The sequence below is a fragment of the Microcaecilia unicolor genome, chromosome 3, assembly GCF_901765095.1.
Source record: "Microcaecilia unicolor chromosome 3, aMicUni1.1, whole genome shotgun sequence".
Taxonomy (NCBI): Eukaryota; Metazoa; Chordata; class Amphibia; order Gymnophiona; family Siphonopidae; genus Microcaecilia; species Microcaecilia unicolor.
In genome coordinates, this window is record NC_044033.1 from 462,958,574 (window position 1) to 462,976,293 (window position 17,720).

Sequence of the window (17,720 nt, forward strand, 5' to 3'; positions counted from 1 at the left end):
TGTAACATATACCTTTCATAATAGCATTCTTACATATCGTAAGTGACTGAAATGGGGTGGAGTGGAACTCTGGCTTTTATTTTTGGCTTTATTTATTTATTTATAAGGCTTTATTTACCACCTTTTTGAGGAAATTCACTTAAGGCAATGTTCAGAATATCCTGGACAAAGGCAATACATGATTATAGTAGTAAAAAACATTAAAACAACAGTACGTGCCATAACATACAGGCCAGTTCTCAAAACAAAATGTCGGAGCTAGAGACAATTAGTTTCGGACTAGCTCCGCAATTAATGAGCTCAGAATGCTCAGAAGGCTCTAGCACAAGAGACTATGTGCACGCCAAAGATAAGCACAAACAGCATGCACGTGCAGTCAAACGGATGTTAATGAGGTCACTTCCTATTCCCTATCAATGCTGAAAGAACAGCACACAATACAAAACTGCCCTTACCACTGAAAACCTAATGCCAGTTCAGAGGAGGCATTAGGGTGTTGAAGACAGAATTTCTCACCAGTCTTTCTTTCTTTTGGAAGTGGAAGGAAGCCCATGCAAGCCTGTAAGCACCGGTACTAAGAAATAAATGTGCGCGAGTCCCAGTAAACCCAAAAGTGAAAGCACACATTGGCGCCTGTTTCCTGCTCTTAAATATAAGCTTTCCAAGTTAAAAAAAAATGAACAGCTTATATTGAAAAGGTGTAGAAAACAGACGCTAATGTATGATTCGCTTTTGGGTTTGCCTCGTGCATGGACACAAGAGCTGAGCTTACCCCCTTGCTTTTGCTTTTACTGAGCACATATAATTTGAAAACTATTTCCTTTCAGCATTGGCAAGCTAGTTTTCTGTGCTGTTCCAGTGGTATGGGGTCTGTGCTGTTGGCTTTATCGAGTGAGTTCTGAGCATCGGCATAGTGTTAAAGTCTGTGCATACTTTTGAGTGGTTAAAATTCACTTACCCTCATAAGAAACTGGTTCGGACCAGTGACCAGTGCTTCTTCTGTTTCACTATTTAAAACATTCCATTCCTTTTTAATTAACTCCTGCCCTGTTTTCATGAATTCCTCAGGTAACCAGGTTGCATCCTTTCCTGTCACCTGTCTATTTCCTGATGCTTTTGCTGATTTATAATCGACTCAAACACTACGGGGCCCTTTTACTAAGCTGTGTAGGTACCTACGCACGCTCAACACATGTCAGTTTTGAGTTACCACCCAGCTACCGCGTGGCCCTTGCGGTAATTTCATTTGTGATGAGCGTCTGCTAGGAGCGCCAGAAAATATTTTTATTTTCTGGCACGCGGGCAGTAATGGGGTGTTAATCTTCATTCTACGCTGGTAGACCATTACTGCCCGGTTACCACGTGAGACCTTACTGCTAGGTCAATGGCTGGTGGTTAAGGTCTCAGACCCAAAATGTACGCGTGGCAATTTTCATTTGCTGCACGTCTATTTACAGTAAAAAAAATTTAAAGGCATTTTTTACAAGTGCACTGAAAAATGATTCTGGGTGGCCCAAAAAACATTTCTACACTACCGCAGACCATTTTTCAGCATGCCTTTATAAAAGGGCCCCTATGACATTTACCCCTGTATATATAGATATTAAATAAAACTGCATCACTTATGATGCCTTCTGCATCTTGTTTGGTCGTCTCTGTATGTCTGATAAACATTATCAAAGTATTGCAATGGATTTCATCTTCTGTTCGGGCATTCTTCTTCCTGCAGATTGTAAGCTCTTTTGAGCAGGGACTGTCTTTTCTTCATGTTCAATTGTGAAGCGCTGCGTACGACTGGTAGCGCTGTAGAAATGATTTGTAGTAGAAGTACCAATATTACATCTGATTTGATTCCTTAGGTGTACAAGAATAAACACCACCTTCTCCTTTTTTCATTCCTACTTACTGAATCAGAGTGGGGCATCTCAGTTTCTTGTAGGTTTTCTGTGGAGTTAACCTGATGAATTCAAAACCACTAAGGTTCTTGCTACCTTCACAGAAGTTCCAAATTTAGCCTCTCCTGAATCACTCTGAGTGTAACAGAATATGTGTTTAAATTAAGTTTTAAAATATATGTTGTACAAGAAAGAAACAGAAGAGCTCAAAGGAAATTCCCATAATATACAACTTTTCACATTCGGAGAAGAGAAAATTTTTAATCTTCAAGAAGCATTGTTTATAGACTAAGGAAGAAAAAGTTTCCAAGCAAGGGATCAAATAATTCGTAATCTCTTCATAAAGGCGGTTAATAAATCCCAATCAATCAATAAATATTTGTTGAAGGAATGAGAAGTTTAATCCACAGCTCAGAACAGACAACTGGGCTTTTTTTTTTCTCAAAGTTGCTTGTTATTTTAAGGAACATCAAACCCATTAACTAACTCTAATGATTGTTCACAACAGAAATGATTCACACCTTTTTTGCAAACTTGATAACCAACGTGGAGTCAAATTCTCAAACGTAATCAATTTAATCATGTAAAGGTGTTGTCCAAAGAGATAGGCAGCATACTGTACACAACAAAGGCATGCTGTTATTTAAAGTGCATGAGGTGTTAACCCCTCCCCGAAAGATAAGAAAATAGCTGGCAAAGCAGAGATATCCTGAACACATTCCTTCAAGACAATAGGGTCACATGTTCTCACAGCCTATATGAAGCCATTATTCAGCTTCAATTAGGGGGTCTTATACAAAGGTGCGCTAGCGTTTTTAAATTCTAGAGACACCCATATATTCCTAAGGGTGTCTCTAGTGTTTAAAGCGTATTTGCGCCTTTGTAAAAGGGCCCCTTAATTATTTTACTTCTGTACACTGAACCATTGCATTTAAAGACAATTACTTTAGGAGTGAGTCAACTCCCTCAAAAAGTGATGTTGACCTAGTTCCTTTAGCCTTAAAATCCAAGCCCTGATTGTAATATGTTCAGGTAGGCTGAAAATTCTGTAGTACACCGAAGAATAATCTAAAGAATTTGAAAGCACAACTCAGCAAATAAGTTAAGGTTTATATAATAATTACTAAGACCCTGTTGTACTTGAAGAAGAAAAGCAATTTCTTTGAAGAAAGAAAATATTTGCTAAAGGGGACAGGAAAAAAGCTGAGGATGCTGAATTTCTTGTTGTTAAATAAATTGACAAACTTATATAAGTTTAAAATCCAAATCGAAGTGAAAATGAAGTTCATTTTCACTTCGATTTGGATTTTAAACTTACATACGCTGTCAATTTATTTAACAACATGTAATACAGGACGCAATAAAACTAATAACACTTCAAAGAATAAACGCAGTGAAATATATAGAAACCCCCCAGAAATCTCACAAAAGAACTTAAAAATCCCCTAGTCTTACCAGAGAATTTGAAATAAGTTTTAAGGGTTCAAAGTCAGCAAGAAGCAGTACACTCAAAGGTGATTAATTACCAAACGGGCAAATCAAACTGACCAATTCAAATGTTATATATCTTGAACCAGCTTGTAAAGCCAGATATTTTGTGTTAAACAAAGCCCTAGGAAAATAACTATGGATTTAAACTGTTAACATTGCAGTTGTGAACTTCCTTATATTCTTTAAATGCAGACAGCAAGCTTAAAGTAATGCCATATCTCTAAATTTCACACAAACATTCTGTGAGGCATATTTTCAAAGCACTTAGACTTACAAAGAAATGTTTTATCAAAAATGCTCCTCCACGTAAAAGTCCAATTTTGGACATTTTGCTAAAAACGTCCAAAAATCAAATGGGGAACATGGTAATTTTCAAACCTAAAAAATATCTATTTTGAAAATGGCCATTTTATTAGACTTTTTAAACGTTTTGTGCTCAGTGCATTTTTCTTTTGTGATCATTTCTGGAAAAAAAAAAAAAAGTCCAGAGAACCACCTTATTAGTTACTTTTGCTCTGCAATTGGATCAAAATAACATTTTCAAACTTTTTTTCCACCACACTAATTCACCATTCTTTGGCTCAAAAATTCAAGTGTTTCCTGATTTTGCTCATGATTGATAGCGTTAAGCCGGCTAGCAACATTCTTGGTTCTACCTACTTGATGTAAAGAAGAATCGTATTTTCCTTTTCTTGGATCTATATATTGTGGACTAATATGGACTTTTTTCTTTTTCTTTCCTCAAGTTTAATAATTGCTTATATTTTTTGTGATTTGTGGATTTATGTTTATTGCATAAATGTAAGATTGATTATCATAAAAAAAAGTCCAAGTTAAAAACCCACAAATTCAAGTCATTGGGATGTAGGAGGAGCCAGCATTCTTAGTAGACTGGCCATACAGAGCACTGGGGCACTCCAGGAGCACTGCAGTGGACTTCACATTACCCCTTTATATTGTACGGGGAGCCCTCCAAAACCCACCAGAAACTTACTGTACCCAACTATACACACTACAGTAGCCCTTATGGCTGTTCAGGTGTCACCTATATGTGGGTACAGTAGGTTTTTGGTGGGTTAGGAGGACTCACAATTTCCACCACAAGTATAACAGTTAGAGTGGATTGTGGGCCTGAGTCCGCTTCTCCAAAGTGCACTGTACCAACCACTAGGCTACTCCAGGCACCTGCTTGCTGCTCTAAAAGGACTAGCCATAGCATAGGACGCTGTCATGGAGGCTGTTATATACTGTTTCATTCACATCTTTGTGGGTAGGAAGGGGTCAGTGACCACTGGGGGAGTAAGGGAGGCTCATTCTTTTATTCTTCCAGTGGCCATCTGGTTATTTATGGCACTTTTTTGTGGCTTAGTCATCATTAAAACAGGCCTAGATCAAAACGTCCAATTTTTAGCCCTGGACGTTTTTGTTTTGTTCCATTATGGCAGAAAAAGTCCAAGTGTTAGGAACACCCACATCCCACCCTTAACACACCACCTTGTGATTTGGATGCACTGCTGATGGACTGCACAGTAAAACGTCTAAAAATGGGTTACAAAAATAATGATTTAGATGTTTTGGGAAGAAAAACGTCCAAATGGCACTTTATGCCATTTTTAGATGTTTTCCTCTTTTGAAAATGACCCTCCATAGTAAACTATGAAACTTTGTAAGTCTAAATGCTTTGAAAATGAGCCCCGTGGTATACCATTATGCATCATGACGAAGTAATAACATATTACTTCCAAGAAGGGAAATGGATGAAGCAATGCAATAATTCATTGAGTGATTTTGTTAGACTGCCAAGTTATGTATCCTTATATGCTGCTTACTTTCCTGTCAGCCATCTACATTCACCGAATGCCACCATCCATCCTGCCGCTGCTGCAGTTTTGCAGTGCTAGACAATTAGGACCACTGCTCTACTGAAATCTCTGCATCCCCCCTTGCTGATGCTACTCTGGCTATCAGCAACCTCTTCTATTGCTCTTGGTGTCAAAGCCAATTACTACAAGCCAACAACTGCTCCTGCCACGAAAGGAACAGAAAAGGGCTTGATATTTACGACTACACTATAGTTTCATGACTATAGGCCTGAATTATCATTTGGAAGTTTCCCATTACATGGCTATGAGAATATATTGTATTTAATAAATTGGACACTATAGACTGAATTCTATAAATGACGTCTAAAACATTAGCACAGAAAAAAAATGTGTTAAGCACTATTCTATAAACAGCGCTTAAAAATAGGCACCGTTTATAGAATAACATTTAGTGTCGGGAACTGCGACTACATTTAGGCGCAACCATTTACACCAATGAAACCTTGGTGTAAATCCCCGTGCCTACATTACATGCAGATCCCCTTTATTCTATAACAATGCGCATAAATTAAAGGAATGCCCATGATTCATCCATGACCCTCCCATGGCTGTGCCCCTTTCTGGACCCACAAGTCCCATGCCAAATCAGCACAAATAATTACTTGTTAAGATCTCAATTATTGGCGCAAATTGGCTCCTTATTCAATTAAATTGCACACACAATTTTTTGTGACTTTTATACAATTTAGGAGTATGTATATTGTTATTAAACCACACATATAGATCATCAAAACTAAAATATTTCTTCTCTAAGTTAAATGTTTTGTCAATATTTTGTTCTTTATTGCTATTTCAAATTCATAAAGAATATACTACATTTAAAAAACTGTCCATTAAGGAGCATTTATATATGCAACTGTAATCAAATCAAGCAAGATGTTTATACAATGTACTCTGTTATAATCAAGGAACCCTTTATAAATACCTTTTCCATTTGCAAATAAAAATGTAACATTTCAATATGTTGTTCTAAGTTAGTTTCTCACAAATATATCCACAAATTCAATTCTCACACTGTATTCCTAAATGTATGCATATTCTTATCCTTAACAATTTATTTATAACTCACCTATCTTAAAAATCAAATAGAAGTAACCTGAACCTCTCATTCACTGTTGGAAAGCCCTGGCTGAAGCAAGCATTTTACTGTCACTTATACTTGTCTCAAATGAGGTACAAAAAAACAACCAATATTAAGGGGCCATTTTACAAAACCGCGGTAAAAAATAGTCTGCGGTAGTGTAGGCGTGTCTTTTAAGCACGTGCTGGGCCATTTTTTTACCGTGTCTGGGAAAAAGATTATTTTTAATGGGCTGGGAAATGGGCCTGCGCTAATATTAAAACAGGCAAGCGCCTATTTACAGCCTGAGCTCTTACTGCCACCCACTGACTTAGCAGTAAAGGTTCACACGCTACTCATGCAGTAAGTAGTCATGCAGCGCATGCTAACGTGGACGTGCTGCCAGGTACCGCCGGGACAGCCCCCTGTGGTAGAAAATAGAAAAAAATTTTCTATCTTGGGATTTGGCGCATGCCAAAATTGGAATTTCTGCCAGGCGCACACGCCACCCCAGAGGGACGCACGCTACCCACACATTGACCCTGCCGCACCTTTGTAAAAGGTCCCTGTTTACTAAGGTGCACTAGCATTTTTAGCGCATGATAAATGCTACAGACACCCAGATATTCCTATGGGTGTCTTTAGCGTTAGCGTGCCTATAGGGCGGCTTGTTAAACAGGGCCCTAAGTGTTCACTGCTAATTTTTTGGGCCACACCAACCACACTAAGAAGACGTCATCTTTGAATCTGTGTGTCAGCATTTACGCTATTTAGATGTGTGATTGCCGTGCAAGGATCTTAAAATGCCCTCGTGTCTCAAAAACATTAGCTCCATCAATCACACTGCCCACTTTGATGCAGATCTAGAATATAAGGAAGTCACCTTAAATTTTTTAAAATATCAAAATTATAATAGCCCATAATATTGCTCTTGTGGTCAGAATATTTCCCACTGACTGTTACCTCTTCTTCTTCCATACGTTTCAAAGACTCCCCAGCAAATTTCACGTATTGAGTCATCAAGGTCACCAAAGCTGTGTAACGTGTTCGCAAATCCATGAACTGCAGTGAAACACAATAAGACAGAGACAGTGCTGCTCAAACTGTTTTTGCATGCATTTCATACAACACCAGCACGAAAGACAGAGCTGTTATATTTTTGGAACAGATAGATACAAACTGGGAAGGCAGAAAGTCATAAATACAGATTTCAAAATTACTCCATGATGACGAGCAGCTACCACAAAGAACATGGTAATGAAAAAGACTTTCAACATACTTAGCCAATAATTATCAAAAATAAATCATCAGTGAAAAACAGAAAAACATTTCGCCGTGAAGCAGGGAAAGAGTTATTCTTCTGCAACAGATGAGGTAGACACTCCATACATGTTTATTTAAATTTTGAAATGCACACACCTGTATAAGCAGAAGTACCGAAATGGAATTTCATGAAATACTTAACAAGAAAAACATTCTCAATCAAACCAACTAGCCCACATTAAGAGAAGAGGCAGATACTAAACGGCTTAGAAATTAAAAGAAAACAATTTAGACAAATTAGACTATACTACCAAATACATTATGGCGTTTAATTATCTTTTACTCCAATAATCTACGGATTTATTTATCAAGGCCTTTAAGAAACTGTTCTAATTGCAATGAATCCCAAAAAATCTACTCTTTACCCTGGTGGGTGAGCAAACACAAGGGTATTAAAGAAAAAAATGTTGCCCTGGGGCAATTCTAGACCTTAAACCTAAAAAAGCTTTGCACCTGAGATAAGGAGAAATTAGGTATTACCTAATAATTTCTTTACATTACTCCTTCCCACTATTCCAGAACCTATGGGATACTTGTGTCCAATCTACCAGCAGGTGGAGAGAGAGAAATGAAAACTGAGCTGCGACATATCTCTCTTGACATCCAGTCCCAGCTCATCAGTATTTATGTAGACAAACTAAGGAGAAACTCAGAATAAACACAACAACCTAAACAACTCGTTAACCTAACACTAACCAGACAAGCAACCATGCCCCTGTCATCTCTGGACACTTGTAGAGAACAAGAGCTATGCAGGAAGTACCATAGAAGGTGACAGTCGTTATTGATCCATTACTAAGTAGTGACTAAACATCTCAGAAACCTCGGGCAGGCCCTGGAATAGTGGAAGGGACTAATGGAAGGACCAACCCCCAAAACTAGCTTCCGAGTGCATGCAGTGTTAACCATGCTGCCGCCTTGCAAATATCCACTGGAGACAGTAAGCTGCAATTTATCTTTCTCCTCTGGAACTAATGAGTGGAGGCAAGCCATGGCTCTTCCTGCTCTCAGCCCCGTGTCCAGTGAGACTCATTCCACTATAATCTGGTTCTGAATGTCTGGAAGCATCAGGAAGGCTTTAGAAGGACCTTTAAACCCCTTCATGATCGACCGAGATGCAACTTCTGACGCCGAAGCAGAAGGCTCCTCAATGGAAAGCACTGCCAGTGCCTCACAAATAAGAGTACTGAACTCCTCTTTATGAAACAACCACAGTACTTTTGGATCATCAATCTCCTCACAAGAGAACTGTCCTTTCTCTAACAGCTCCTTCAACAATGGCTCCTCTGAATAGACCAAGGCCAAATCAGATAAGGAGAGAGAAGCAGAGATAGCCTCATCTGCCCATTCCTGAAAGTGTAAATGAGACCTCTTAGGTGCTGGAGGGGCAGCAGGGTGAGAAACTGAAGCACCCTGCAGCAATTCTAACTGTCCCTGTTTCAGTAAGTAGGGCTGGTGTAAGAGCAATATAAACTCCAAAAACACCAAAGATCTCGATGCAGTTGAATGCTCTGTTGGGCCCTGAGGCTGGAAAATGGCAGCTGTGCTCTGCGAGTAATCAGCCAGAAGCTGCTCCTCACTGCCAGTCAGCCCCGACAAAATGGTGTCATTCCCGCACTCTCCAGCATCAAACTGCACACTGGCCCTGACAGAGATCCAAGAGACCCCGGCATATTCGGATGCTGCACCAAATCCGAAGATTTGCTGCCACTGATTGCTTCCTCTGTGTCCCATGGAATTCCCGGCTTGAATGCACTACAAAACCCCAACGCTGGCAGGAAGATCTGACAGTGGGAAAACCACTTAACTACCTCCACGGGAGTCGCCATTCACCCAAACTGTCAACAGCACAGCAAAACATGTCCGAAACAGTGAGTCAGGATCCCTCCCCTGTATCAAGCAGAACCTGCAGTCCTCCAAGCCGTTCTGATTCAAACTTTTGTCGGACTTACCACTGCCACCTGCACCCCACAAGATCAGTCTCCACTATTCCTACCACAGATGAGAAAGGCTCAGGACTAACTCTGTCCCACACTCTCCAGAAAACCTGTCCTTTTTTTTTTTTCAGGTTTCTTTTGCTGGAAAAGGAGAGCTTCACAAAAAAACAGGGGAGGGAAGAAGTAAATTAGTAGGGCACCAAAGACAAGGATCTTAAAACCTCCAGATATGACTCCGCAAACTCAAGCCACTCACAAAGCTCAACTGGGGACCAGTTGACCAACTGGACCAGGAGCAATCACTCAGTACCAGAGGCTGAAAAGGTTTCCAACTACCTGTTGGAGATAGAAAATATTGAGGAGCTGGTATGGATGCCAAAAGAGATAGAGAATTGAAAACTGAGATGAGACCTGTCTCCACATGTTGGTTGATGGACACAACTATCCCACAGGTTGTGGAATAGTGGGAATCTACTTAACAGAATATCTGGGGCCTTAGAAGGGAATCCTATAAAGTGCGCGCATAGGGCTAGATTCTATTTATGATGCCTAAAACTCGGCACCAAAAAAATACGCCTAGGCATATTCTATTAACCACACCTAAATTTAGGCATAGTTTATAGAATACGCCTATTGCCCATTTTCTGCGACTATATTTAGTCGCAAACCGTTTATGCCAACTAAAACCTGATGTAAATGCCAATGCCTAAGTTATGAATGGAACAGGCATATTCTATAACACACAACAGGAATATTCTATAACACTGCGCATAAATTCTAGGAATGCCCACAACCCTCCCATGGCAACACCCACTTTTCAGATCTGCATCTTAGAATTTACATGCATCATTTCATAGAATGCACTTAGAATGTTGTATGTATAAATTCTAATTAAAGACAATTAGTGGCAATAATTGCTTGCTAAGAGGCAATTGACTTGAATGCACAAAATAGAATACAACCAGATTTGCGTGTAGAACTTAGATCGCACTATATAGAATTTCAGGGATAATTAATTTGAAAAATGGTATACACATGAGTTTCTGTGCTTGTATGTATGTAAACAACAAAAATTCAGCTTAAGTGATATTCTGTAAATATGTGCATATCTTACATTTTACATATACAACAGATGGGCATGCACATAGAGGAGTCTGCAGGATTCACATGTATGTCCAGAACTTTGATGCACACTCTTTCACCAGTTCTATGTTTGGCGTAAATGCTCATGCATACCTTATAGGCATGTTTTCGCTGTAATGCTGTTATTCTGTAAAGAAAAGTAGGCACCTACATTTATTTATAGAATAGGCTCATGCTAGGTGCCCCGTTATAGATTTATTTCCATAATAGAAACATAGAAACAAAGAAAAGACAGCAGATAAAGGCCATATGGACTATCCAGTCTGCCATCCATATCATTCGCTATCTCTTCCACCCTAAGAGATCCCACATTCCTGTCCCATGCTCCTTTGAATTCAGATACAGTCCTCGTCTAAATTACCTCCACTGTGAAGTCGTGCCACACATCCACAACCCTTTACGTAAAGAAGTATTTCCTTAGATTACTTTTGAGTCTACCCCCTTCTTCATCTTATGCCCTCTCATTTCAGAGCTTCCTTTCAACTGAAAGAGACCTGCCTCATATGCATTTATGCCACAGAAAATTTAAATGTCTCAATCATATCTCCTCTCTTGTCTTTCTTCCAAGGTATATAAATTGAGGTCTATGAATCTATCTTTATAAGCGTTATGATGAAGACCACTGACCATTTTTGAAGCTGGCCTCTGGACAGACTCCATCCTGGTTATATCTTTTTGAAGGTGCAGTCTCTAGAACTGCCCACAGTACTCTAAATGAGGTCTCACAAGAGACTTATACAGAGGCACTATCACCTCCTTTTGCCTGCTGGCCATTCCTCTCCCTATGCACCCAAGCATCCTTCTGGTTTTCGTCATCAACCTTTCTACCTGTTTAGCCACCTTAAGATCGTCAGAAATGATCACCCCCTCAAGTCTCACTCTTCTTTTGAACACAGAAGTACTTCTCCTAAACTGTACTGCTCCCTCGGGTTTCTGTAGCCGAAGTGCATGACCCTGCATTTTTTAGCATTAAATTTTATTTGCCAATTTCTGGACCATTCTTGTAGCTTAGCTAGATCCCTCCTCATGCTATCCACACCAGCAGGAGTGTCTACCATATTACAGAATTTTGAATCATCTGAAAATGGACAAAATTTAACCTGACAGCCCTTTTACAATATCACTCACAAAGATGTTAAAAAGAACCAGGCCAAGGACTGATTCCTGCGGTACACCACTGGTAACATTCCTTTTCCTCTAAGTGAACTCCATTTACCACCATCCTCTTTCTTTCACTTAATCAGTTTCTAGCCCAGTGATTTTTTTGGGCCCACTACTACTACTACTACTACTATTTAGCATTTCTATAGCGCTACAAGGCATACGCAGCGCTGTACAAACAAGGGCACTCAGTTTATTTATCAGCCACCTATGCAGAACCGTATCAAAGGCTTTACTGAAATCTAAGTACACCCTATCTAGCACTCCCCTAAATTGAATTGGTCACCCAGTCAAAGAAGTTAATCAAATTAGTCTGACAAGACCTTCCTCTAGTAAAACCATGCTGCCTCAGATCCTGCAATCCATCTGATTCTAGAAACCTCTCTATCCTCTGTTTTAGAAGCGTTTCCAATAATTTACTCACCACCGAAGTAAGACTAACTGGCCTGTAGTTTCCCAACCTCCTCCGTACTTCCTTTTTGTGGAGAGGGACCACATCCGTCCTTTCTAGTCCTCCAGGACTACTCCTTACTCTAGCGATGCATTGAAAAGGTCAGCCAGCAGAGCCACCAGAACTTCCCTAAGTTTCTTCAGTACCCTCAGATGTATCTCATCTGACCCCATCGCTTTGTCTACCTTTACTTTAGCTAGCTCCTCACTAACATGCTCTTCTGAAATTTGGTCAGGCTCTTCCACACACCCTTCTTATCAGAATTTGTCTTCTGCATTCCTACTCCTGGCCCTTCATCTATGAACACAGAACAGAAACATTTGTTGAGCAATTCTGCTTCATCCTTATCACCTTCTACGTAGTTCCCCTTCACCATTGAGCCTCACAATGCCACTTCTGCCTTTCCTTCTTCCGCTTATCACTTACATATCTAGAGAACGTCTTGTCTCTAAATTTTACCTTACTGGCTATCTCTTCTATTTGCATTTTTCCTTGCCTGACTACTTTACCAGCTGATTTTAGCTTTTTCCAGGTATTGTAGCCTATTACTTCTTTCTGTGATGCCTTGCAATTTATGAAGACTAATCTCTTCTATCTTACCTTTTCAGCTACTACTTTAGAGAACCAAAGTAGCCTTCTTTTCCTCTTACTTTGTTTACTTCCACAAGTTGTTCCCGTCCAGCTAGAAACTCTTGCCAAAATTATTTTTTTTGTCTAGAACCTTCAATTTTGAATAAAGCCTCTCAACACGTCTTAATTTTGAACCACACCACCCGTGATCACCAGATGCCAAATGATCACCCACTGTAAAGTCAGAAACACTCTCCCCATTTCTGAACATCAGATCCGGTATGGCCCCACCTCATGTGGGTTCCATTACCAACTGCTGGAACAGCTCTCCCTACAGAGAATCCAAGATCTCTTTACTTCTTAGATGAGCTTGCAACAAGGATGCCCCAATCTGGCATGTTGAAATCACCTATTAATATCACTTCTCCTTTCACTGCAATCCTCTGAATGTCTTCAATTAAGTCACTTCTTCTGTCTGTGAAGGAGGCCTGTATATCACACCAATGTAAATGCATTGTCCATTTGCTCTTTTCAGATTAACCCACAGTGCCTCCTCCTTACCCTTTAATTCTAAGGGGTGGGATGGAGGCATTCTGAGGGCAGTGCCGCAAAGGCATAAGTAAATGATACCTATAGGCACTAATATTCAGCCTCTATATATATAGTTATACATTTGACTCAGACATGGAAAAATTAGGTATAACTTGGACCACCAGAACCAAACATATAATTTATCTGTATGATGTCAATATTTGAGGGTCTATATGTATATCTTTTATGTAAAGGTTCTGATATTCAGATATTCTATATATACTTGTATATTTTAAGGGAAAAGGAATGGGATTTGATTTACCACCCTTCTGTGGTCACAATCAAAACAGTTTACATATTATATACAGATACTTATTTTTGTACCTGGGGCAACAGAAGGTTAAGTGACTTGCCTAGAGTCACAAGGAGCTGCAGGGAATTGAACTCAGTTTCCCTAGTTATCAAGCCACTGTACTAACCATTGCTAGTCCTCTGCTCCGAAGTTTGCATATTCAAAAGCGCTATCTAGGAATAATTTGAAACATCTAGATCAGACTTTTCCAATTATTCCCAAGATAGTTTACTGAAAATTGACCTCACTATCTTCAAAAGGACTTGCTTTGGTTTTTCTTGACATTATGGCAGTACCTCCTGTATAATCAAGTCTGATGAGTTCTGCATTCTTCGACGCTTCACTGGTGACTTTTGATGAGAATCTACCATGGCTCTGTACATCATCAGTTGCAGCTCATAATCCTGGGAAAAAAGTGTTAGGACAGCAGTTAGCACAGTTGCCATAACATGCCAGCTAAAAATATCTGCATGCTTTTTATGTTCAGTTTGATACCAGACGTATTTTTTTTTTACCTTCAATGCTGCTGAATACTGCTCTGAATATTTTTGGCATTCATCTATTTTGTTCTGTTTCATTTCAATCTCAGAAACCAGCATCTGTAAAAAAGTAAACACATTTCTATTTTAAGCACAGGAATAACGACCAGGAGAGACAAACTGTTACATATCTGCACCTAACATACTACTACTACTACTTAACATTTCTAGAGCGCTACTAGGGTTACGCAGCGCTGTACAATTTAACATAGAGAGACAGTCCCTGCTCAAAGAGCTTACAATCTAATAGACAAGTGAACAGTCGGTCCGATAGGGGCAGTCAAATTGGGGCAGTCTGGATTCCATCCAATCAAAGAGTTGCACAGGAACAAACATTTCACCCATTCCCACCTATCCCGACTGGAATCTAACCCATACACATCCTTACCCACTAAGATCCATTCCATCTCCACCCATCGCCACAATTAAGCTCCCGACTCATATTTGCAGGAGTTGATACTATTACTTCCTCGCTCGTAGCCTTCCATTTCCTCCCAAGCCCAACAGCCTCCCTAGTTTTTTGGGTCAGTTTCACAATTCAATGAATGAGCGTTCCAAGCCTCGGTCTAGTGTTCCACCTGCCTTTCTGGGCATTCCAAACCTCATTCTGGCACACCAATTGCCTCTCTCAGTGTATTCCAAGCCTCATTCTGGCATCGCCAGAGATTTTGACTACACTCCCACAGGAATCCAGCGGCAACTTCTTCCATTTCTGCAGGATTCCCACAATCCCCAATCCCATGCAGCTCTCTACTTCCAATGACTGAATCACTAAGATGAACCACATGCGAAGGCCCATTTTACATACAACGTAGAGATCAGAATTGAGATGTCCAAATCAGGCACTATTTTAGAAAAGGTTCTGTCAGTCTTTTTTTCATTCTATTCTATCTGGTCTTATATATCGACCATTATTCCTAAACGCAGGATTCACATAAGAGAAAATCTCAACAATAAGGAGAAGAATTTACAAAAACAGACACACTATACAAACTTGGACCTAACCTTCAAATAAATAGATTTTTAGCATCTTCCTGAAAAGTATATAAGAAGATTGTGTTTTCAAGAACATAGGAAACACATTCAACTGACGTGCCCCCTGAAAAGGGGATGATTTTTCAAGAATTGATTTTAATCTAATGTTTTTGGTTTTAGGATAGCCTAATGCTCAGGTCCTACAACTAGTGTTAAGGTTCTACAATAACAAAGGTTTCTCTTAGAAGAAGGAATCTCTAGCAAATCCACCAGCCCTTCCACACTGGCCCCAAAAACTACTTTAAAAATCAGATTTATTTTAAACCTGATACGCTGTTCAATAGGTAACCAGTGTAACGCCTTTACAATAGGTGAAACACTAGCAAAATGACCCAAACCAAAAATCAACCTGGCTGTTGTATTCTGCAATAACTGCAGGCGAACTTTCAGTTTACAATTAACCTGAGAATAAAAAGAGTTACAATAGTCTAACTTACAGAGAAGAATGGCCTGCTTTCCGTAAAGAAGATCTAATTGCAAACAGTTGTCTACGTTTTAAGAAAATTCTCTGCAAGAATGCCTGTGTATTTGTTAACATGTATAGAAATCTTTAGATCTGCATGAGTATGTGACCATATATATGTGTGTAAATGACTAAAATAGCAGTATTTATGCACATTTGGGCAGCTCCTTATAGAATTCCCCTTGATGCTTATTCAGCTTTACTGATGTTCCCACTGCTTGGCTTCTTCAAGCAGTACATCTGGGAAGTATCGAAGACTTTCCCACATGTCCTACTGCCCATCAGTATGGCTTACTTTTCAACTGGTAAACAATCTGCATGACAATTTGTGCTTCAAGAGAAAGACCAGATGGTTTCGATAAATCGAACATCACATGCCAATTAGAGAAGTTCTCGGAGGAAGAGGAAATGAAGAGAGGGACACTGCCTGTTACCTTTTTCTTCCCTCTGAACAATGAAGAAATTATGCACTTGCTTTTCTGCAGTCACTATACATTGTTTCTAGGTAAAAATGTGCCTATATTTCCAGTATATGTAGAGCTATTCAACATTACAGGAATACATTTCTAGTGTTTATATTAGAGTTTCCTTGTATATGTATGTGGAAACATAATGTAATTCAATGTGTAAATTTTAAGCCTTCCTCGCATTATTTCTTAATTGTTTCTGAAGGATATGTGCACCCCGAGTTAAAACTTGTTTGATTCGACGCTTCTGTGGCAGTTCCAGATTGTTGACACGCAGCAGCAAAACCCTCGGTCCTTCCCCCCACACTGTAGGTAATCTGTTTAGCAACTTCCGCTTCCAATCCGCCCACCGGAAAAGACTGCTGGACATGGCAAAGCGCTGGAATCCGGAAGGGACAGAGATATTTCTTACTCAGAAGAATAGACACTTCCTCAACCACACTCACAGCAGGGCACTCTTCTCTCAGTTCCTTCGAAGGGTGCTTGGCAATGAAATGCTCCAACTTTTGCTGTACCGGGGAAGAGGTCAAAGCCGGTGAGCAGGGGCGTAGCCAGAACTTGAAGGGAGGGAGGACCAGAGCCTAAGGCAGGGGGGCACATTTTGGTCCGCCTCTTTGCTGCCACCCTCCCGCCACCACCTCTGCCCCCCCACCCCCCACCCCTGCTGGAAGGTACCGCCTCTGCAAGGTACCTTGGCTGACGGGGGTCCCCAAGCCTCGCCAGTTAAAGCATTTGTCCTGTGCTGGTCTTACATTGCTGGCACCCTGTCCTGCTTTCAGCGCCATGCACGCTATTTCATTAAAACAAGTGTGCACAGCGCTGAAAAACAGGACAGGGCACCAGCAATGTAAGAGCCCGTGGCCCCCCACACTGCCGGTGAGGGAATAGCCTTGAGAACACCCTTCCACTTCGTATGAGGCATTCTTACCAAGGAAACGACAGAAGCACTACAAACGGTAGGAGAGGTACAAAATGCCAAGCCTATCGTGCCGCCATCTGCAGAATATTATTAAGTTTCAGGGAGTTTTCAAGTTATTGCTTTTTCCTTTTTCATAATCCTCGTATAATCTCCATTTTGTTTCTGGGCTCCTCCCCCCTCAAGTAGTGGTCTAATAAAAAAGAGGTTTCTTGATATTTCTGTATGAAATTTTCCTTAGTTTTTGCTTATTTTACTGTAACAAGTGTGTTTACTTGTGTAATTATTTGCAAATTATAAATACTATGGGTCCTGTTTACTAAGGCACATTAGCTTTTTAATGCGCCTACAATTAGCGCGTGCACCAACTGTGCAGGCGCCTATGGGGATATTGTAGGCGCATACACAGTTAACGAATGTGCATGGTTAACGCGTGTTAAAAATGTTAACACGCCTACAATACAGCTTACTAAACAGGACCCTATGTTTGATTGTGTTAGCCA

At 40.1% G+C, this 17,720-nt stretch overlaps 1 protein-coding gene across 1 annotated transcript in view; it reads right to left on the bottom strand.

Annotated features, from left to right (window-relative positions):
* LOC115464807 (plectin-like) overlaps positions 1-17,720 on the bottom strand; it is a 92,107-nt gene that overhangs the window by 13,210 nt on the left and 61,177 nt on the right. The window contains 3 exon segments of the mRNA XM_030195167.1: positions 7,293-7,391; positions 14,094-14,201; positions 14,313-14,396. Coding sequence (XP_030051027.1) covers positions 7,293-7,391; positions 14,094-14,201; positions 14,313-14,396 — 291 coding nt within the window.